General features: G+C 43.8%; 1 protein-coding gene across 1 annotated transcript in view; it reads right to left on the bottom strand.

The window, feature by feature from the left end:
• Window positions 1-2,538: 2,538 nt before the first annotated feature.
• Window positions 2,539-24,056, bottom strand: part of LOC126199702 (myrosinase 1-like) — a 66,148-nt gene continuing 44,630 nt past the window's right edge. The window contains exons 5-6 of the mRNA XM_049936629.1: window positions 20,086-20,192; window positions 2,539-2,689 (exon numbers count right to left, since the gene is read on the bottom strand). Of these exons, the coding sequence (XP_049792586.1) occupies window positions 2,539-2,689; window positions 20,086-20,192 (258 nt within the window). The remainder of the gene's footprint in view (window positions 2,690-20,085; window positions 20,193-24,056) is intronic.

The following is a 24,056-nucleotide window of genomic DNA, read 5'->3' as shown; positions in this document are numbered from 1 at the left end:
AGAGACCTTTGGAGAAAAAAGATCCACTTGTATGAATATCAAGAGCTCAGATGGCAACCCAGTTCTAAGCAAAGAAGGGAAAGCAGAAAGGTGTAAGGAGCATACAGAGGGTCTATACAAGGGCGATGTTCTTAAGGACAATATTATAGAAATGGAAGAGAATGTCGATGAAGATGAAATAGAAGATATGATACTGCGTGAAGAGTTTGGCAGAGCACTGAAAGACCTAAGTCGAAACAAGTCCCCGGGAGTAGACAACTTTCCATTAGAACTACTCAAAGCCTTGGGAGAGCCAGGCCTAACAAAACTCTACCATCTAGAGAGCAAGATGTATGAGACAGGCGAAATACCCTCAGACTTCAAGAAGAATATAATAATTCCAATACCAAAGAAAGCAGGTGTTGACAGATGTAAAAATTACCGAACTATGAGTGTAATAAGCCATGGCTGCAAAATACGAACACGAATTATTTACAGACGAATGAAAAAACTGGTAGAAGCCGACCTCGGGGAAGATCAGTTTGGATTCCGTAGAAATGTTTGGACACGTGAGGCAATACTGACCCTACGACTTACTTTAGAGGAAAGATTAAGGAAAGGCAAACCTACGTTTCTAGCATTTGTAGACTTAGAGAAAGCTTTTGACAAAGTTGACTGGAATACTCTCTTTCAAATTCTGAAGGTGGCAGCGGTAAAATACAGGGAGCGAAAGGCTATTTACAATTTGTACAGAAACCAGATGGCAGTTATAAGAGTCGAGGGGCACGAAAGGGAAACAGTGGTTGGGAAGGGAATGAGACAGGGTTGTAGCCTCTCCCCTATCTTATTCAATCTGTATATTGAGCGATCAGTAAAGGAAACAAAAGAAAATTCTGAGGAGGAATTAAAATCCACGGAGAAGAAATAAAAGTTTGAGGCTCGCCGATACATTGTAATTCTGTCAGACACAGCAAAGGACCTGGAAGAGCAGCTGAACGGAATGGATCGTGTCTTGAAAGGAGGATATAAGATGAACATCAACAAAAGCAAAACGAGGATGTTGGAATGTAGTCGAATTAAATCGGGTGATGCTGAGGGAATTAGATTAGGAAATGAAACGCTTAAAGTAGTAAATGAGTTTTGCTATTTGGGGAGCAAAATAACTGATGATGGTCGAAGTAGAGAGGATATAAAATGTAGACTGGCAATGGCAAGGAAAGCGTTTCTGAAGAAGAAAAATTTGTTAACATCGAGTATAGCTTTAAGTGTCAGGACGTCGTTTCTGAGAGTATTTGTATGTAGTATAGCCATGTATGGAAGTGAAACATGGACGATAAATCGTTTAGACAAGAAGAGAGCAGAAGCTTTCGAAATGTGGTGCTACAGAATAATGCTGAAGATGAGATGGGTAGATCACATAACTAATGAGGAGGTATTGAATAGAATTGGGGAGAAGAGAAGTTTGTGGCACAACTTGACTAGAATAAGGGATCGGTTGGTAGGGCATATTCTGAGGCATCAAGGGATCACCAATTTAGTATTGGAGGGCAGCGTGGAGGGTAAAAATCGTTGAGGGAGACCAAGAGAGGAATACACTAAACAGATTCAGAAGGATGTAGGTTGCAGTAGGTACTGGGAGATGAAGAAACTTGCACAGGATAGAATAGCATGGAGAGCTGCATCAAACTAGTCTCTGGACTGAAGACCACAACAACAACAACAACAAAATGTTTGCCCTTGCTTTAGTTTTAGGTTGTACATAATATATTTTATCTGAAGATTTGAAATGAGAACGCTATGGACGATGCGAAGGTGGTTGACACAGCCAGTACATTTAGAAATACTACATGTGGTACGTTAAGCCTCTATAAATTTTCAAATGGAAGCTAACAGCAATTTTTACATAACTTTATCACTTAAGGCAGTTTTTGCTTTGGTTTGTCTGTTCTCAGATCTGAATGTGGTAGTTAAGCTACCGAAACTAGTCATTGCTTTGTAAAAAAATTTCAACGTTAAATGCGACTGAGGCAATATATAAGAAATTCTAAAAATTTTTAAAAGTTTTAGAGAAAATTTTTAAATTTTTCGTCATTTTATGTTTGATTATCTGCTTACGATGGCTTTCTCCTATTGTGACAATGCCAGATATATTAAAACGTCTACACAGCCTGACGACATACATAATTTACATAGCTATATTCTAAGAACCATATCGGCTACCAACGGAGCTCTTAAACTGGCTGTTAGAGACGATACTACTCAACTAACTCGCTTGTGCGGCAGATAAGGACGTTCATAGTCCCCGTTAATTATTTATTTGTATCGAAATGGTTTTTATAAGTTTATTGCTTCCTTGAAATGTTTATTCTCTATTCTAGAACTCTTCTAATTGTATCTGTAAATGTGTAGGCGTGCCATGATTACGGTCAACTTTGAGAAACTAATCTGCATGCAGTTCATCTCTGGTACCAAGTAAGCTATCTAGAGGGGCATGAAGAACGAGTGATGATTGTATAACGGAATCTTTATTGAAACTGAAAAACAGTCGGATACAGTATTTTACGAGGGTGGCGTTGTGTTTGCACTCTCGAAGTCGTCCAGAGGTACGGCCTTGTCCTTGTAGATCTGCGCCAGGACGGGCACAGATGCCTTCGGCGTTCTGGTTCGCTCGGGGTCGTTGAAGTCGACGGAATACAGTCCAAACTTCGCCCTGTGGAAATGTAACTCCATTTATTTATTTATCGTGTCAAAAGTACAGATACAAAAATATAATTGTTGACATAGTTTTACACAAAAGAAGACCAAAAATTAGACATTACAAGTACATTTGGTGTAGCTCTCATAAGGTCTTGCATGGTGCAGGTGGTTGGTGATGAGGTACCCTGAAGGAAATGGCTGTTAGTCTGCTCAACGTCACACTGGCAAAGAACTGTGTCCACAGAGAAACCCCAAGTCCGCAGACTGGTCTTGCATCTCGTTGTGTTTGATCGTAATCTATTGAGAGACCTCCTTATTGACCACCTCTCCGAATGTCCAGGGGGAAGTTCTTCCTTTCGAGCCATCTATTCTCCCAAATACCGACATTTCTCTCGCCATTGCGAGATCCTTGCGGCATGTGGATTCTCGATGAGAGCCTCAGTAGTTGTTAAGAAGCTCTTTCTTGATTTCAGTCTAGGATGTGCTGGCTGACGACCATGTAGTAGATGGGCTTTCTTCGTTGTGGCCTTACTTTTCTCATATCTCGCAGCTGACTTACGTCTGATTTCATGTGGAGCTATGCCAGCGAGGCAATGGAGTTTCTCTACAGGAGTAGGTCTTGAAGCAACCCGGGATAATCTACGTTCCTGGCATGACTGGACTTGTACCATATCGAACATGCATAGTCAACAGCGGAATAACACAGAGCAAGCGCGCTTGAGCGCACAGTGCATGGATGAGCTTCCCGTGATGTACCTGTCAATTTTCGCACTATGTTATTTCTGGCTGCCACTTTCTGTTTGGTGTTTAGGCAATGCTTTTTATATGTTAGTGCGCGATCCAGAGTTACTCCAAGATATTTGGGAGTAGGATTACGTTCGAGTACGATGCCTCCCCAGGATATATTTCAGGATCTGTTTGCCTGTTTATTCTTCAGGTGGAAAGCGCAGGTATGAGTCTTGGCAGGATTAGGTTTCAAGTAATTCCCATGATAGTAAACAGGGAATTCTTCCAGAGATTTTGATAGCATATCTTCTACAGTCTCAAAACAGTCAGCCTGAGTAGTTCAAATGGTTCAAATGGCTCTGAGCACTACGGGACTTAACATCTGAGGTGATCAGTCCCCTAGAACTTAGAACTACTTAAACCTAACTAACCTAAGGACATCACATACATCCATGCCCGAGGCAGGATTCGAACCTGCGACCGTAGCGGTCTCGCGGTTCCAGACTGAAGCGCCTAGAACCGCACGGCCACTCCGGCCGGCGCCTGAGTAGTGATAGCGCAGTCATCAGCATAAATAAAGCTTAGAGTTCCTTAAGGGATAGGTTGGTCGTTGATATAGATGTTGAATAATAGCGACGCAAGCACGCTGCCTTGTGGTAGCCCATTTTTCTGAGTTCTCCATCTACTTTTCTTACCCTGAAATTCCACAAAAATCTGCGGTTCTGGAGAAGGATTTTAGTATTGCACGTGAGTGCGAAGTCTTTAGTTATATCATAAACTTTATTCAGAAGGAGCCGATGGTTGATCGTATCGTAAGCCGCCGATAGATCGATAAAGACAGCACCTGTAATGAGCCATTTCTCATATCCATCTTCGATATGTTGTGTTGAGTTTAATATTTCGGACGTGCAACTTTTGCCTTCGCTGAAACCTGCTTGCTGTGGTATTAGAAGAGGCTCCACCTTTGTAATCATTCTCTGAAGAATGAGCCTTTCCAGTGTTTTTGGAGGTGACAGACTAAGGAGATAGGTCTATAATAAGAAGCCACGAAAATGTGAGCTGTTTGTGGCACAGTAGACTGGCGTTTATAAGAGTAGTAGTACAGAGAATGATACATGGCACTCAAATATTGTACTGGGTACTAGATCCATGACAACACACGAACAATTAGCATTACAGAATTGTACACGATTTGTGAAACTGAGAGCATTGGGCGGCCATCCTGATTCATAACTGATGAATGGGTATCCGCAACTCATAGAGGCTCCTAGGAGCCAGGCCCAAGGTGCGCATATGTCGCACAGTGGCATTTCAGCGTTCTTAATAAAAACTAGGTAAGGTGGCTCAGGCGACCATAAAGCCTCCCTCATGACAACAGTGTTTTCCCCCACCTACTGTGACACATGTCAGGAATGATGGTAAAACGTATTAGATAATTTACATTTATGGCTTCACTATCCCGAATAACAATCAGGTATAAATTCCACATAACGTTGCTGTGTACTTGTAACTTGTGAAGAGAATATGCGGGGTGCGAATGTATACAAGGGTTGTCCAGGGAGTAAGTTCCGATCGGTCGCGAAATGGAAACCACTGGGAAAATCCGGTATAGCTTTGCAGAGATGTGTTGGGAAGTGTCTCTAGTATGCTCGTCGATGGTGTCGCGTGGCTCTTTTCAGTTTTGAGTGAACAGTGAGCACGTAAAGATGCGTAGGGAATACCATCACCCGCCGAGTATGAGGGCTTGGTTAGAGATTTCGCCTGTGTCATGCAGCCCACATAACACAACTGTCGAGCAGTTCCTCCTTCATGCTAATTCTCGGCCGCACACTGCAGGGGCAATGAAGACGCTCCTGCAGCGTTTCCGATGAGAAGTATTAGATCACCCACATGCAGTCCTTAATTGTCTCCCCCTGAGTCTCATCTCTGCTCACAAGAACCGCTGGCTATGAAGACAAAATTTTTGCAAGACAACGAGCTGCAGACCAGTGCAGATAACTGGCCGACAGCATAGGCGGCTGCTTCGTATGACGAGGATATTGGTAAGTTGATACAGTACTAAGACAAAACTCGAAGTTGGAGCGGCGACTATGTAGAGCAGTAGGTGGAAAGTGTACCTAACTGTTGCAAATAAAATGTTTCTGGTTTTCACTGTCGTTTCCATTTCGCGACCGTTCGGAACTTACTTTCTGGACAACCTTCGTACTTATTTTGTCTGTCGGCCAGCTTCCTTTCCACAGGTAATCTCTGTATGGCTAGAATCTTTCAGCATGTCTGTCTGAATCTACCGATGAGACAAGCAAAAGTCACCGCAGAACTGAATGTCGCACTCGCGAACCCTGTCAGCACCAAAACAACACGAAGGGAGCTCCATAAGCTGGAAATTGCAGGTCGATGCAAATGATGCAAATGCCCGTAAGAGGAAAAAGTGTTACAAAAGCCATGAAGCTACGAAGCATTGAAAGGATGTCATTTGGTCGAATGAGTTTTGTTTCACTTTGTTTCCAACTTCTGGCCGAGTTTACATCCAAAGAGTGAAAGACAGTGGGTGTTCGGTATTGATTTGGGCCGCCATATCGTGGTATTCCATGGGTTCCGTGGTTACTCTGCAAAGTCGCATTACAGTCAAGGATTACGTAATATTTCTGGCAGATCAGGTTCATCTCATGGCACAATTTGTGTGCCACAGTGGTGGTGCCGTGTTCCTAGACGCCAGGTCCCACGTTCACACAGTTCTCATCGCGCAGGACTGGTTTCGTGAGCACGAGGATGAACTGTGGCAGCTCGCTTTGCCACCACAGTCAGCAGATCTCAATATTATTGAGCCTTTGTCGTAAACTTTGGGAGTGAGTGATCGCTATCCACGTCCGCTACCGGAACTTCCCACTATTTTGAAGGAAGAATAGCATAAGATTCTCACGTTGACCATACACGACCTGTATTCATCGATTCCGTGACGGCTGGAAGCTGTTCTGAAAGCCATCGGCTTTGTTACACCGTATTAGGGATGGAAATGTGTAGTGTTTAGATGGTTCCCCATTTTTGTCCACCCTCAGTATGTGACATTGTTGTGTGAACCAGCATGGCCGAGCGAACAATATGTGTGTCCTCTCGGGCGCTACTTACATGGGGCCACTGAGATCCTGCAGAGCGTTGGATGTGGTCCTCGTGAACCAATCAGTTCCAGGTTCGTATGGCATTAGTGGGATCCCGATCAATGCTAGCAGCAATATCGTGCAACGATAAACTGCAGTCACACGATCCTACTGTCATAAAATGCCGACATTTTGAAAGCCGTCTGCTGTGGACGACTTTCATGTCACGTACTCACACGCGAGTCGATAAGCACTTCTTTCCCTCGAAGAACGTTTCTGTCTGCTAGAGTAGCTTTACCTTTGGCAGGAGACGCCTGGACGTGTCTCTAGCAGTAATTTGAACGTGGAGTTCTAGCCAGCCAATCGTGTTGCTTGGCGTTGAGAATTCGGTTTACTGGGCAAAGACAGACCCCCCTCTTCCGCCGTGAATAGCACTCTGCTTGCTACTGTGAACGTGGCGACTTGTCTAGTGGTATTGAGATGGCACTGAAGCTAAATAGTGCAGGATTTTTGGTGTTTGCTCGGGTTGCATTTGCGTAATTATATGTTACGTGGTTATTCAGGTTTATTTACGCGAAGCACTTTGTAGCGGTGTTTCATGTGAGCGGTCCTAGACCGATCTCGCGTCTTGCTCACAACACACAGATATCAGTATCTAATTTCTCTTCGGTCTTCCGAATATACAAGTCGCTCATCTCATTATCTTCCTACATGAAGTAATTTTACAGTCGGTTGTGTAAATATGTGGTTATTTTGCTGTCTTTTGACAGTGTGGTTCTGTAAAGATACACGATCTGTTGAAAAACATTTGTATGCATTATAAATCAGACTTTATACCGATCTTCTGAACAATGTAACAATTTATATCAAATTTTCATATAATTTGGGTTTCTCATGAAGTTATTTTTCATTACTCTGTTCACTATTCCAAACTCCTAACATACGCTCACTCGTATCCTGTTCATGAAAGAACCATGTTCGGCTGCAGCATTGAAAGATGGGAGAACATGCACTGCCTTTAGCAGAGGCAGCATTTCTTATTTTAGATGACTTTTCAGTTGCTATGGTAAATGACGGCCGCAGTGGATCTTCAAGACACTAGTTTTGGAGTTAGGAAGACGTCTAGACTGTCATTAAATGGGTTATTTTCAGTTTGGCAGTTGTTGCGCAGGTCGATCTGCACTGCACGAGTCATTTGTAGAACGAGGGATCCACGAACACTAAGAGGTTGCGTTAGAGAAGTATTATACGTTATTACTTGAGTTTATCTTGATTTACCTTATGTGAAACCGCCAATTTATTGTTCACTTGCGCTATGATGAAGTTAGGTCACTACAGAATACTCACTAAAAGAAGTCAGACAATGCTTTTTGTTCATTTGTGGGTAGATAAGATGTAAAGGGAAATGTTTAGGCCATTAGAACGGGGTGATAATGTGTAATTTACGGACAGCTCAAAGTTTAAATGTAGTGACACCTTTCAAGTTCTCCTTCTTACAACAGGGGTAAAACGATCTTCCTACAAGCAACTAACAGTGGAATGTGTTTGCTGAATGTGAATAGTGCTGCGTAATCTTTCGTTACATACAAGGTGTAGTCCCATCCACTTCGGCTGGCTGCGGTGCAATGCTGATGATTTGGCATATCCAAGCTTGCAGGACACTTGATGCCAGTTTGACTTTGGTTGCATGCCGCCTCCTAAGCGCTGCACTTTTAATGGTCAGCAGTTTGATTTTTCGCCGAGATACCGTGGCTGATGTATGCAGGATCTCGTTTCGTCCCACGTAAACTCACTCCAAAATAGAATACTGTGCTTCCAGCCTGCAGCTGATTGACGGCTTTTGGCAAACGGGATACACCCTCTTAAGAGGCTCCCGATGTGCTCATGACCTATCATCGGCCTCGAGTGATCAATCCAGGAGTTGTGTTTCCACGCAGTCCGATTGTGGTGACCCATCGTAAATGGCTAGGACTAAATATGCAAAATTGATTTCTAATTTTCGAAATAGTTTCAGTATCGATCATTATTATTAATTGGAATTCATCGTTCTCTAAGAGTTTCATTTTCTACATATTTTTGATTTGTTTAAAGATTAAGCTGCCAATTTTTGACCAAACTGAGCTGACCGATACTAATATTCTAATTATCTTTTGTAACGTTTAATTTATCAGTTGTGAGTTATTGCACAATATATTGCACACAGCCACTCTCATTCTGATCGGTATCACCAACGAACATCTGATACAGTGTTCACCCACTGTATAATCTGTCAGACCGATAACGTGGTCAGGCGCCGACAACACTATTGCATTCTGGTGGGTGTTCTAGCTGTCAAAGAATGTCACTGAAACTCTAAGTCATTTACAGATCCGTAAATGGTATACAGAGTGTCCCAGGAGGAATGGTGAATATTCAGCGACATGACAGGAACGGTCGTATGCTACTAAATATGGGATCTAAAATGCATACCTTAAGAGCTATGGTTACTAGACATCTTCGTTACTGTGCAAAAAAGAAAAAAAAAAAAAGAAAAAATCTCATCTACTGCAAGCTCTTTTATTTCCATATTTTGCCAGAAGTTAATACGCAAGAAACAAGACAAAATTCTCTAGTAAACAAGGGCTCTAAAATGCATGCTTTCAGAGCTATTAGCATTTGTTCGACGAAAAGATGTGTTCCACATTAGCGAAGATGAGCATGCGCTCATAGCTGGTAACCCTAGATTACTAAACCCTCGTGAAATTTCCGATTGAAGTTGGTACCGGTTCGCGGTTCCCGCCAGCCTGCGGCCAGACTATGCTCCACTAGTCTGATTCACTATAGTCCGAGTCCACGAACGATGGCGGTTCGCGCATGTCGAGGCACGGACGGGGATTGCATTGTTGACGACTACAAGCGACTGCTGCGGTACGCGCATGCCCGTGCTTTCCGCTTGAAGGAACCGTGTACCCTGCAAATTATGTCTCTCGCTTGCTATGAAGAATTTATCACTTACCACCGCCTTACAATCAGCGATGACAACTCGCAACAAATGGAATCGAAATTCAATAAACAACTCGCTACGATCACGTTTAATGCTCGCATTAACTACGGGATTCACAGCAGAGGAGGAGGAGGAGAGGAGATTAGTGTTTAACGTCCCGTCGACAGCGAGGTCATTAGAGAGGGAGCGCAAGCTCGGGTGAGGGAAGGATGGCGAAGGAAATCGGCCGTGCCCTTTCAAAGGAACCATCCCGGCATTTGCCTGAAGCGATTTAGGAAAATCACGGAAAACCTAAATCAGGATGGCCGGAGACGGGATTGAACCGTCGTCCTTCCGAATGCACAGCAGAGGGCTCAGAACATTACCGAGCGCTCATTGGCTCTCGGAGAATACGTGACGTAGGTGCGCAGAATAAGCCTATACTCGACTGCCATCGTTCGCGACTTTAACTATAGTACCTGGTATGGTTTTATCTTTTTTTTTGTCTTTCCTGTATTCTTCCTTTCCCTCCATAGCACGGTATTTTAATGGGTTATTTATATTCCTGTTTAGGTTCCCGCTATTGCACCCCCCCCCCCCTCCACTTCTACATTGTTTAATCGTCAGCTCCGACATTATATTTAGAATGGAGTGACATGCTAGGAATCGGAGGAAAAGTTTAATATTAGCTGTACTCCAGTCTCATGTTGTAATTGTAAGTACTGATCATTGACACATTTTATATTACTTGCATTCAGCCAGTTTTGGCAATGATCTGACGTTGTTTTTGCCAAAGATTTTTACTTCTTGGTACTATTTCACAGTTTCTTTCTATTCAGGACTTTACCTGATGATGTAACTAACATTACCAAACCCGTCGCGCTTTTTAAGTAAAGTACCCATACAGCTTCAGCGGTATTTTTTACGATATAAATTATGGCTTCATGTGAATAAAATATGGAGTAGTAAAGTTTACATTGGTTTAGTACCAATGTAACATTTCCTTAATTTTTGTGTTCTAAGGCTACTGGGATAGTGCTATTAAGGAAGCTGTTGAAATCAAACTATCAAGCAACCTTATTAACAGAGATGGTGGATTTTGTTTAAATGCTGCTTGGAATCCGGCTCTGTCTCTCATCAAAAAACAGAGGGACAGAATTAGTGCTACCTCACCTGTTGATTAGTCACTATCGATGTCTCTGGTGTTGGTCATTTTTGTTTGTGTTGACACTTGTTCTGTGTGTGGTATCTTCCTTGTTTCTCCTCTGTGAATCTAGGTATTAAATTTCCTTGCACATTTCTTCCTCCTTGCATTTGTGCCTTGAGAATGGCAGGGTGTGCTCCTGTCGAAATATCGGCGGTGATCGACGACGTCACCCGGCAGCAAACCCGCAAGTTGTTCGAACATGTCGCCAACATTTGTAACGTCTGTATCAAAATTCTATTACGTCAACGATCGCTTAGACATATAAAAATATTCACATTACCGATTTCGTCAATTAGTTGCCATATTCAGATATACTTATCCACTAAAAAACTTCGAACAGATAATCAAAAGTAGTTAGGCATTTTGATAACTGAAGTTATTTAACATTTTTGCAGATGATGCTGTAGTATACCGAGAGTTTGTAACAATGGAAAATTGTACTGAAATGCAGGAGGATCTGCAACGAATTGACGCGTGGTGCAGGGAATGACAATTGAATCTCAATGTAGACAAGTGTAACGTGCTGCGAATACATAGAAAGAAAGATCCTTTATCATTTAGCTACAATATAGCAGGTCAGCAACTGGAAGCAGTTAATTCCATAAATTATCTAGGAGTAGGCATTACGAGTGATCTAAAATGGAATGACCATATAAAATTAATCGTCGGTAAAGCAGGTGCCAGACAGAGATTCATTGGAAGAATCCAAAGGAAATGCAGTCCGAAAACAAAGGAAGTTGGTTACAGTACACTTGTTCGCCCACTGCTTGAATACTGCTCACCGGTGTGGGATCCGTACCAGGTAGGGTTGATAGAAGAGATAGAGAAGATCCAACGGAGAGCAGCGCGCTTCGTTACAGGATCATTTAGCAATCGCGAAAGCGTTACGGAGATGATAGATAGACTACAGTGGAAGACTCTGCAGGAGAGACGCTCAGTAGCTCGGTACGGGTTTTTGTTGAAGTTTCGAGAACATAGCTTCACCGAGGAGTCAAAAAAAATGGTTCAAATGGCTCTGAGCACTATGGGACTTAACATCTGAGGCCATCAGTCCCCTAGAACTTAGAACTACTTAAACCTAACTAACCTAAGGACATCACACACATCCATGCCCGAGGCAGGATTCGAACCTGCGACCGTAGCGGTCGCGCGGTTCCAGACTGTAGCGCCTAGAACCGCTCGGCCACCTCGGCCGGCCACTAAGGAGTCAAGCAGTATATTGCTCCCTCCTACGTATATCTCGCGAAGAGACCATGAGGATAAAATCAGAGAGATTAGAGCCCACACAGAGGCATACCGACAATCTTTCTTTTCACGAACAATACCAGACTGGAATAGAAGGGAGAACCGATAGATGTACTCAAGGTACCATCCGACACACACCGTCAGGTGGCTTGCGGAGTATAGATGTAAATGTAGACGTAGGTACATGCGACAGTTACATGAATAAGACTATACAGAATGTTAGGTGCATAAGTGCAAGTGCTGTGATCATTGCTGCCTTAATGTGTACCCAGTTCAGTGTGTTAGTTGTTTTTTATCGGCGCCTAACAGTCTTTGCGCAAACACATCTCGTTATTTACTCCCTGATTTTTTTTTCTGCATGGTCGTAATTGCACCACTAACTGGACTACGCCTGTCAATATAGACTAACCATTTTGCGTCCACCCGTTCACTCGTCAACACCTGAACTACCGCTCAGGGAAAAATAAGCATTAATGGCTTGATCTTGTCACACATACTAGGAGGTAATAAGCAATCTAAAAACACACTACTTTTAATAGCTACACTCCTGGAAATGGAAAAAAGAACACATTGACACCGGTGTGCCAGACCCACCATACTTGCTCCGGACACTGCGAGAGGGCTGTACATGCAATGATCACACGCACGGCACAGCGGACACACCAGGAACCGCGGTGTTGGCCGTCGAATGGCGCTAGCTGCGCAGCATTTGTGCACCGCCGCCGTCAGTGTCAGCCAGTTTGCCGTGGCATACGGAGCTCCATCGCAGTCTTTAGCACTGGTAGCATGCCGCGACAGCGTGGACGTGAACCGTATGTGCAGTTGACGGACTTTGAGCGAGGGCGTATAGTGGGCATGCGGGAGGCCGGGTGGACGTACCGCCGAATTGCCCAACACGTGGGGCGTGAGGTCTCCACAGTACATCGATGTTGTCGCCAGTGGTCGGCGGAAGGTGCACGTGCCCGTCGACCTGGGACCGGACCGCAGCGACGCACGGATGCACGCCAAGACCGTAGGATCCTACGCACTGCCGTAGGGGACCGCACCGCCACTTCCCAGCAAATTAGGGACACTGTTGCTCCTGGGGTATCGGCGAGGACCATTCGCAACCGTCTCCATGAAGCTGGGCTACGGTCCCGCACACCGTTAGGCCGTCTTCCGCTCACGCCCCAACATCGTGCAGCCCGCCTCCAGTGGTGTCGCGACGGGCGTGAATGGAGGGACGAATGGAGACGTGTCGTCTTCAGCGATGAGAGTCGCTTCTGCCTTGGTGCCAATGATGGTCGTATGCGTGTTTGGCGCCGTGCAGGTGGGCGCCACAATCAGGACTGCATACGACCGAGGCACACAGGGCCAACACCCGGCATCATGGTGTGGGGAGCGATCTCCTACACTGGCCGTACACCACTGATGATCGTCGAGGGGACACTGAATAGTGCACGGTACATCGAAACCGTCATCGAACCCATCGTTCTACCATTCCTAGACCGGCAAGGGAACTTGTTGTTCCAACAGGACAATGCACGTCCGCATGTATCCCGTGCCACCCAACGTGCTCTAGAAGGTGTAAGTCAACTACCCTGGCCAGCAAGATCTCCGGATCTGTCCCCCATTGAGCATGTTTGGGACTGGATGAAGCGTCGTCTCACGCGGTCTGCACGTCCAGCACGAACGCTGGTCCAACTGAGGCGCCAGGTGGAAATGGCATGGCAAGCCGTTCCACAGGACTACATCCAGCATCTCTACGATCGTCTCCATGGGAGAATAGCAGCCTGCATTGCTGCGAAAGGTGGATATACACTGTACTAGTGCCGACATTGTGCATGCTCTGTTGCCTGTGTCTATGTGCCTGTGGTTCTGTCAGTGTGATCATGTGATGTATCTGACCCCAGGAATGTGTCAATAAAGTTTCCCCTTCCTGGGACAATGAATTCACGGTGTTCTTATTTCAATTTCCAGGAGTGTATAATTATTAGTGTGCAAATGAAGTAAATACTGATGTAATGCTGTTAAGTACGAATCCTCTGTCACAAATAAACATATCTGCACATCTACTCCTAACACCTTGTATAGTCTGATTTGTAGTAAACATTACATGGTCTAAGTCCTTAGTGTTTCTGGCTACATGTTACATTTTAATGTGGTAATGTTGTTATTCTCGAAAGCACTTTCACATACAGCGTGACAATTATTGAACTATACGAAAAAAAAACGTAAATTAGTTACAAACTACGGCGTGTACTCACTTTATTCAACAAGTAAACGTCACTACAGATATGCGGGCTTAGGTCATGACATGTTCGATATGCCTACCATCATTGGCGAGGTTGTGGTGCAGACGAATAGCGAAGTTCTGCATGACCCGCTGAAGTGTCAAAACTTGGATGCTGTCGATGACCTCCTGAAATGCTGTTTTCGGCTCAGAAATGGTTTTTGGGGTTATTGATGTATACCTTGCCTTTAATATAGCCCCACAAAAAGGAGGCAGACGTGTTCAGACCCGGAGAATATGGCGGCCAATCGAGGCCCATGCCTGTGGTCTCTGGGTACCCCAGAGCGCTCCTCCACATCAAACACTCTCCTGCTTGTGACTACGAAGGCTTTCCCGGCGTAATAATTGATAATATTCTTCTCGGGTATGCAGCCGGATCGTGACGTCTTCAAGACACAATATTTCTGCGGTCCAACTGGCCGCCATCATCAGGTGAGAGCGCTGGTGCACAATCTCGCCGGAACTGACTTCCCAGCGCAAGCGGCAGCCCATATATAGGCCGCAGAAGACCCACAACGCGTGCGCGAGAAGGTGCCGTAGCTGCCCTCTAGTGCAGTAAACATGCCGCGCCGCCGGTGGTGGAAAGAGGCGAAATCGAGATATCGCTGTCAAAAATAAAAGAAATTTTGAAAAAATTCTATTCCGACGATTGAGACGCAGACCGTTGTTTTTTAATGTCAGATAGCACCGGGTCCCAAGTCTTACTTAAAAGATAACCCTTGTCTCTATTAATAAGATTGTCGGATAAACGAATCTCTATGGATTCTTTTAAAACACAGTCCCAATAGCGAGATGCAGGGGCAACCATTTGTGTCGCATCATATTGCATTCTGTGTCCCTCGGTGAGACAGTGCTCCGCCACTGCGGATTTCTCGGGTTGAAGCAGCCGTGTGTGCCGCTGATGCTCAACACATCGGTCCTGAATGGTCCGGATCGTCTGACCAATATAAGCCTTCGCACAGTGGCAAGGGATCTTGTACACACCGGGCTTCCTCAAACCCAAGTCATCCTTAACAGAGCCAAGAAACGCTCTAAGCTTGACCGGCGGACGAAAAATACTTTTGATGTGATATCTTTTTAGAATTCTTCCTATCTTCGAGGAAATGCTCCCAGCAAAAGGCAGAAAAGCCACCGATTTGCAGGTATCTTCTGGTGGTTCAGGCGATGGTCCAAACTGGAAAGCACGACGGATCTGTTTATCTGTATAGCCATTCTGCTTGAACACAACCTTAAGGTGCTCCAATTCTTGTGTCAAGCTTTCTCCGTCTTCAGACGGCTGCTTGTGTCTTCAGATGGAGAAAGCTTGGCACAAGAATTGGAGCACCTTAAGGTTGTGTTCAAGCAGAATGGCTATACAGATAAACAGATCCGTCGTGCTTTCCAGTTTGGACCATCGCCTGAACCACCAGAAGATACCTGCAAATCGGTGGCTTTTCTGCCTTTTGCTGGGAGCATTTCCTCGAAGATAGGAAGAATTCTAAAAAGATATCACATCAAAAGTATTTTTCGTCCGCCGGTCAAGCTTAGAGCGTTTCTTGGCTCTGTTAAGGATGACTTGGGTTTGAGGAAGCCCGGTGTGTACAAGATCCCTTGCCACTGTGCGAAGGCTTATATTGGTCAGACGATCCGGACCATTCAGGACCGATGTGTTGAGCATCAGCGGCACACACGGCTGCTTCAACCCGAGAAATCCGCAGTGGCGGAGCACTGTCTCACCGAGGGACACAGAATGCAATATGATGCGACACAAATGGTTGCCCCTGCATCTCGCTATTGGGACTGTGTTTTAAAAGAATCCATAGAGATTCGTTTATCCGACAATCTTATTAATAGAGACAAGGGTTATCTTTTAAGTAAGACTTGGGACCCGGTGCTATCTGACATTAAAAAACAACGGTCTGCGTCTCAATCGTCGGAATAGAATTTTTTCAAAATTTCTTTTATTTTTGACAGCGATATCTCGATTTCGCCTCTTTCCACCACCGGCGGCGCGGCATGTTTACTGCACTAGAGGGCAGCTACGGCACCTTCTCGCGCACGCGTTGTGGGTCTTCTGCGGCCTATATATGGGCTGCCGCTTGCGCTGGGAAGTCAGTTCCGGCGAGATTGTGCACCAGCGCTCTCACCTGATGATGGCGGCCAGTTGGACCGCAGAAATATTGTGTCTTGAAGACGTCATGATCCGGCTGCATACCCGAGAAGAATATTATCACTCTCCTTCTTGTATGGCGTCGAGCTCCGTCTTGCCTGAACCACATCTTGTCGAAATCAGGGTCACTTTGGATACTGGGGATGAAATCATCTTCCAAAATCTTCACTTACCGTTCAGTAGTCTCCGTGCCATCAAATAATATCGCACTGATTATTCCGTGACTGGACGCTGCACACCATATAGTCACCAGTTGAGGGTGAAGAGAGTTCTCGATCGCGAAATGCGGATTCTCAGTCCCTCAAATGGGCCAGTTTTGCTTATTGACGGAGCCATCCAAATGAAAGTGGGCTTCGTCACTAAACCAAACCATACAGCGGATACTAATTCCCATCATGCCCTGCGGTCAACCGTGCGGTTTCAATGTCCTAACGAAAACCGTTCAGAAGTTACGACGATTTTATTTCATGTAGTTCAATAATTGTCACACTGTATTTTAGAAAATGACCGTTGACGACAATGCTGTGCACAAATACGCATGGCGCGCGATTTTTTTTTATTTTAAGAAATGACAACGACGTGTCCATGTTGTTGTTGTGGTCTTCAGTCCTGAGACTGGTTTGATGCAGCTCTCCATGCTACTCTATCCTGTGCAATCTTCTTCATCTCCCAGTACCTACTGCAACCTACATCCTTCTGAATCTGCTTAGTGTATTCATCTCTTGGTCTCCCTCTACGATTTTTACCCTGGACGCTGCCCTCCAATGCTAAATTTGTGATCCCTTGATGCCTCAAAACATGTCCTACCAACCGATCCCTTCTTCTAGTCAAGCTGTGCCACAAACTTCTCTTCTCCCCAATCCTATTCAATACCTCCTCATTAGTTACGTGATCTACCCACCTTATCTTCAGCATTCTTCTGTAGCACCACATTTCGAAAGCTTCTATTCTCTTCTTGTCCAAACTGGTTATCGTCCATGTTTCACTTCCATACATGGCTACACTCCATACAAATACTTTCAGAAACGACTTCCTGACACTTAAATCTATACTCGATGTTAACAAATTTCTCTTATTCAGAAACGATTTCCTTGCCATTGCCAGTCTACATTTTATATCCTCTCTACTTCGACCATCATCAGTTATTTTGCTCCCCAAATAGCAAAACTCCTTTACTACTTTAAGGGTCTCATTTCCTAATCTAATTCCCTCAGCATCGCCCAACTTAATTCGACTACATTCCATTATCCTCCTTCTGCTTTTGTTGATGTTCATCTTATATCCTCCTTTCAAGACACTGTCCATTCCGTTCAACTGCTCTTCCAAGTCCTTTGCTGTCTCTGACAGAATTACAATGTCATCGGCGAACCTCAAAGTTTTTATTTCTTCTCCATGAATTTTAATACCTACTCCGAATTTTTCTTTTGTTTCCTTTACTGCTTGCTCAATATACAGATTGAATAACATCGGGGAGAGGCTACAACCGTGTCTCACTCCTTTCCCAACCACTGCTTCCCTTTCATGCCCCTCGACTCTTATAACTGCCATCTGGTTTCTGTACGAATTGTAAATAGCCTTTCGCTCTCAGTATTTCACCCCTGCCACCTTCAGAATTTGAAAGAGAGTATTCCAGTTAACGTTGTTAAAAGCTTTCTCTAAGTCTACAAATGCTAGAAACGTAGGTTTGCCTTTGCTTAATCTTTCTTCTAAGATAAGTCGTAAGGTTAGTATTGCCTCACGTGTTCCAACATGTCTACGGAATCCAAACTGATCTTTCCCGAGGTCCGCTTCTACCAGTTTTTCCATTCGTCTGTAAAGAATTCGCGTTAGTATTTTGCAGCTGTGACTTATTAAACTGATATTTCGGTAGATGTGTCCATATGTGTTACTATACAGGCAACTGAGAATGGTTGAATGGATAGTGTCAGAAACTAGTTGAACAAACAAAATATTTTAAAACACAGAGTAGTGGAATAATATTTCTCAAATTTATTGGGGCTGTGGGCTCCACCCACAAGAAAACGGCCGATATACACTGGTGTTCAAAATTAAATTAACAAACTGCCATTTCCCCATCCTGTGGATAATTCACGATATAATCATACGAACTGTCAACAGATCGTTACAATCGAGTTCTGCGCGGAATATGGCATTCCCGTCAACGGACAACCACGCCAGCAATGACGTCACGGCACCTATCAAGCAGGGTAGTGTTTGCCGGGTAGTCCCACACGCTCAGTCGCTGTGTACACAGTCACAGACGGTGCAGTATGGCACGGAGAAAACGCATACAGACTCTCTGCTGTGGAGGGCCATAGGAAGAATGGAAGCAAGAGAGTGGCAAACTGATGTGACACGGTGGCTTAATGTGAATCGTTATGTTGCCTCTCGGATGAGGCGACTGTTTATAGCGACTGTGTCCAGAACAGGGCCGACCACGTGTGATAGCAGAAAGAGAGGACCGTTATTTGGCTGTAAGAGCACGACGGTACCGCCTTAGTACTGCATTGCAAGTGGCATCTGACTTCGCAACATTCCCTGGACGTGTTGTATAGAGGCAACCGGTGTACAGAAGGCTTCAGCAGAGAGTGGTCTTTATCGTTGGAGACTTGCTGTCTCTTTACCTCTGGCGTGTCTTCACAGAAGGGAACGTCTGGAGGGAGGCGTCAACGTGACACCTGGACGGTCGAACGGTGGGCCAATGTTATTTTCACAGATGAGTGCCGATTTCGTCTGGACAGTGATTCTCGACGGATTCGCATTTGGTAGGAACGTGGAACACGATTTAGGAACCAAAACATTTTAGAAAGAGACCGATATCGAGGAGGGTACCTAATGGTGTGGGCAGGGATTATGCTGACCACTCTTCATGAAATTGTATGGATGAATCGGCAAGTTTTAACTGTTGTCAGGTATCGTGGCGAGATCTTGCGACCTCGTGTGCTGTTGTTGCGAGGTGCTGTGGGCCCAGATTTCGTATTGATGGACGATAATGCTCGACCTCATAGAGCATAGGTGGTTGATGTTCTTTTTGAAACGCAAGATACTGTATGCATGGTTTGGCCTGCTCGCTTCCCCCGATTTGAATCCCATAGAGCATTTCTGGGATGGTCTAGGGACACGGGTTGCATAACGTCAGCAACCACCAACCACTCTCCAAGACTTGCGAGCAGCTCTGCAGGAAGAATGGGAATTATTGGCTCAACATGAGACTGATGAGATCATTCGCAACATGTCCCGTCATTGTCAGGCCTGTATTGCTGCCAGAGGTGGTCACAACCCATACTGGGCTCATTAACCAGCTGTCAGAATGTGTGTGCAAATCCGTTGTTGGAAAAAACCAAGAACATTTTTGTCTACCGTTATGCATGTTGCAGTTGATTACGTTCTGTATACTTTACGTTGTTTCTATTTTTGTATTACCTGTTTGTATTGTTATGTGGCAAAATAAACGCAACCTTGCAAAATTTCCGTTTTTTGTTTTAATTTTGGACACCAGTATATTTGTTTATCTATACAAAGCCTTTTTAGTGGATCAAGCACACTGAAATAACTATTTGTCGAAGCCGGTAATATGAATAGTTTTTATACATCTAAGCAATCGTTAATGTAATAAACTTTTTATACAAAGAATAATGTTTTCTCTCGGTTAGTGTAGCTCACATTTGGGTAAACAGTCTGTGCACTTTTCAAATATAGGATATCCCATGGTGAATAGGATAGGAAAGAGAATGTGACTGACGCAGTACTCACGTGTAGCCACTCGTCCACTCCAGGTTGTCCAAGAGGGACCAGGCAGTGTAGCCAATCACCGGCACGCCATCTTCGTTGATGGCTCTCAGGATAGCAGAGAGGTAGCCCTGTAAGCAAAGACAGTTCTCAACAACACAGGGAGCAAGCCACGGTTCCTGCAGGTGTAACACGAGACCCTGAAAGCCACAGATCAAGATAATCTGCTACATTCAGTATACCTTTACTTCAGAAAAGTATTTTACTCGATACGAGGCCAAAGTTTACTAATGAAATTACGATTTTTTTGAGTCAGAGGGGGGGACTGGCGGTGGGGGGTGGGGAAGGCATCAGTCCCCTGATGGGTCTGATGCGCTGTCGTGACTTCCTCTCCTGTGCCAGCATCTTCATCTAAGAGTGGTACTTGCACTTGCACTTTCACTTTCACTTGTTTATGTATTCGAGCGTCTGTCTTCGCCTACAATTTTTACCCTCTACAGTTTCCTCAAGTACAATGGTAGATATTCCCTGATGTCTTAAAATATGTCCTACCATCCTGCCCCTCCCTGTCGATGTTTTCCACACATTCCTATTCTGGCAATTCTGGGGTGAACATCCTCACTTTTTATCTCACCATTTCATCTGATCAGTCCACACCCTTAGCTGAGTGGTCAGCGTGTCTGACTGTCTTGTAGCATGCCCCAGTTTGATTCTCGACCTGGTCGGAGATTTCCTCCGCTCAGGAACTGGGTTTGTATTGTCCTCATTGTGATTTCATCACCATCGACACGCAAGTCGCCCAACGTGGCGTCAACTAAAAAGACCTCCAACTCGGTGGCCTTAACTTCCCCAAGTGGGAGCTCCAGGCCAACAGCGCCATACAATTTATTTATTTTTTTTCATTTCACTTAACTTTCAACATCCTTCTATAGCATCATATCTCAAAAGCTTAGATTCTCTTCCTTTCCGTTTTCCGCAGAGTCCACGGTTCTTCAGCTTTTTGGGTCCTCCTTGCTTCGTCCGCCATACGCTATTAGACTTCCAAGTTAGCAGACTTCTTCAGTTCATCTACTTTGCGTCCCCAGATTTTTATGTTACTCCATAATCTCATTTTTGCTACTCCTCATTACCATCGTCTATCTTCGGTGTGTGTACTGAACACACACCGATGATAGACGAAGGTAATGAGGAGTAACCCAATCGTGATGTCCTGTAATTCTTCCTCGTTTTCAGCGTCTAAGAGCAAAACTTATCACTGATCTTTCACCACGAATTTTAATTGCATTCCTGAACTTGCCTTTTTCCGTTATTGCATATTCAACGTAGAGATTAGACAATAGGGGCGAAAGAATTCATCCCTGACTTACACCCATTTTAATCCAAGCACTTCGTTTCTGTATTCCATTGATCCTCTTTGGTCTTTATACAAATTGTTTATTACATGTCCTTCCCTATAGCGTCCTATTTTATTCAGAATTCACAACATTTTGCAGCATTTTACATAGTCGAACGCTTTTTCTGGGTCGACAAATCACAAGAACGTGTCTTGATTTTTCAAAGCTTTGTTTCCATTATCTATCCAACGTCAGAACTGCGTCTAGGGGCCTTTACCATTCCTAAAGTCAAACTGATCGACACCCAACAGACCATCAGCTTTCTTTTCAATTGTTTTGTATATTATTCCCGAAAGCAACTTGGATGCACGAGCTGTTAAGCTGATTGTGCGATAGTACTCGCATTTATCTGCCCTTGTTATCTTCGGAATTGTGCGGATGATACTTTTCCAAAAAGTCTCACGGTAGAATCTCAAAGATTCTATACATCAACTTGAATAGGTGTTTGGTAGTTATTTCCCACAGTGATTTCAAAAACACCGAAAGAGTGTTATCTATGTGTTCTGGCTTGTTTTATCGCAAGTCTTCCAATGCTCTACCAAACTCTGACTGCAATACTGGATCCCCTACGCCTTTCAAACCAACTTCCAGATCTTTTTCTGTCACGCGAACAGACAATTCCTCTGCCTCGTAGAGGCCTTTCATTTATTCTTTCGGCCTATCCGCTGTTTCCGTTACGTTGAATAGTGTTTCTCCTGCAGTCTTGCTTTCAATGTCATAGAAGATTGTTTCGATTTTTTTGTATGTTGAATCGTTCCGTGCAACGAGCGTTTCTTTTTCAATTTCTTCACATTCTTCCTGCAGCTATTTCATCTTAACATTCCTTCACTTCTTATTTATTTCATTCCTATATTTTTTATATTGGTGTAGTCCTGTCTTTTTAAATTCTTTCTTTTGTCGATTAGTTGGAGTATTTCTTCTGTTAGGCAGTATTTCTTCGCAGCTACCTTCATTGTACTTTTATTTGTCTGTCCAACTTCTGTGACTTTCTTTTTTTAAGATGTCGATTCGTCCTCACCTGAGCAGTCTTCTGCGGTATTCATCATATCAGTATCTAGAGTCTTAGCGGACTTCAAACGAAACTCATTCCTCACTAATTCCGCATCTCATTCCTTTCCCATTGATTGAGGCTGACGATTCTCTCTAACTTTAACCTACTGTTTATAATTACTAATTTGTGATTTGTGTCTATATCTGCTCCGGGTACCTCTTGTAATTCAGTACCTGATTTCGGAATTTCTGCCTCAACATAATTTATCACACCATAGCTTCAAGAAACACTTATACGGAAATAATTAAGTGAGATAGAGTCAAATAGCACCACTAATTTATCGATCTTAGCGACGATGTGTTATTGTTTTTCACCAGCAAGTATTTTCGAATTTAAGCATTTAAAGAAAGTGATTTGAGCGATTTCCGATTGCATCTGTTTCGATAAAAGAGTCTGCATCACACTTAGAAGATGTAAATAACAAATTTACACTCTGTGGAGGCAAGAAACGTAACTAGAAGATTAATAGGCGGTGAGACGATAACATTATGCATGATTAAACTGTCATTTCAAGAAAATATTTTGTCACTGTTGTATAGAGATTAAAATCTCACGATAATAAAAATGCATACTGATTTAAGTCTATATAAAAGATTACAAATCTTTTAGCCAACGACATGTTATCGAATAGTGGACTCTGGTGTTGAATATTGTCAATAGCTATTGTTCCCAACGTAAGGGAAGAAACAGAGTTGGGTCACCGCAAAATGGAAGGAAGTGGACGCAGGAAGAAATGGAACGACACTCTTGGAGAATGGAGTAAGTCTGGAAGCAACGAAAACTAAAGACAAAGAAACAAAATCAAAGTTTATTTATCATACTCTCGAAAAGTGTTATTCGAATAAATACAGGGTGCGGCAGTCAAACCAGCATTTTTTAAATAGTGTGAAATAAACACGGATGCAGATATCAAAATTTTTATTCATACAGTCTTATTCTACGTTAAAAAGCATTTAAGAAACATCAACACTTTTTTTTTCACTGTTTGAAAATAACATCAGCAAGACGGCGTCCTTCTGGATCACGGCATTCTCGCAGGTGATTTATGAAGCTGTCCATCACATGATGGAACATAACCTGAGGAATTCTCTGGATTTCTAGCATTAATAATATGTTAAATGAGGTCATTCTTCGTACACTTTGCTCTTAAGGTAACCCCATAAGTAAAATATCACAAGCTGTAAGGTCGGTTGAAGGGGGTAGGGGGGCGAGCAATTGCTCCATTCTTGATCACTCGGTTAGGAAAAACTTCATTGAGAACATTAAGGCTCACACGGGCTGTGTGACTTGTTGCTCCATCTGCGGCTTAGCTGCATATTGACGAAGCTAAGGTATGAAGAATGTCCTTAACATTGCTGAATAGCGTTCAGCATTCACGGTAATAGATTGCCCTCTTTAATTCTGAAAACAAAGGGCCTATTATTCCCAACGAGGACATTGCACACCAAACTGTTACCTTGGTTGAGTGCAGGGGTTTTTCATGGAGATGGTGAGGGTTCTCATCACTCCAGTATCTAAAGTTCTGTTTGTTCACATATCCATTGAGGTGC

Source organism: Schistocerca nitens, chromosome 8, assembly GCF_023898315.1.
Source record: "Schistocerca nitens isolate TAMUIC-IGC-003100 chromosome 8, iqSchNite1.1, whole genome shotgun sequence".
NCBI lineage: Eukaryota > Metazoa > Arthropoda > Insecta > Orthoptera > Acrididae > Schistocerca > Schistocerca nitens.
Note: the sequence above shows the minus strand (reverse complement) of the source record. Positions and strands in the feature narration are given on the sequence as shown.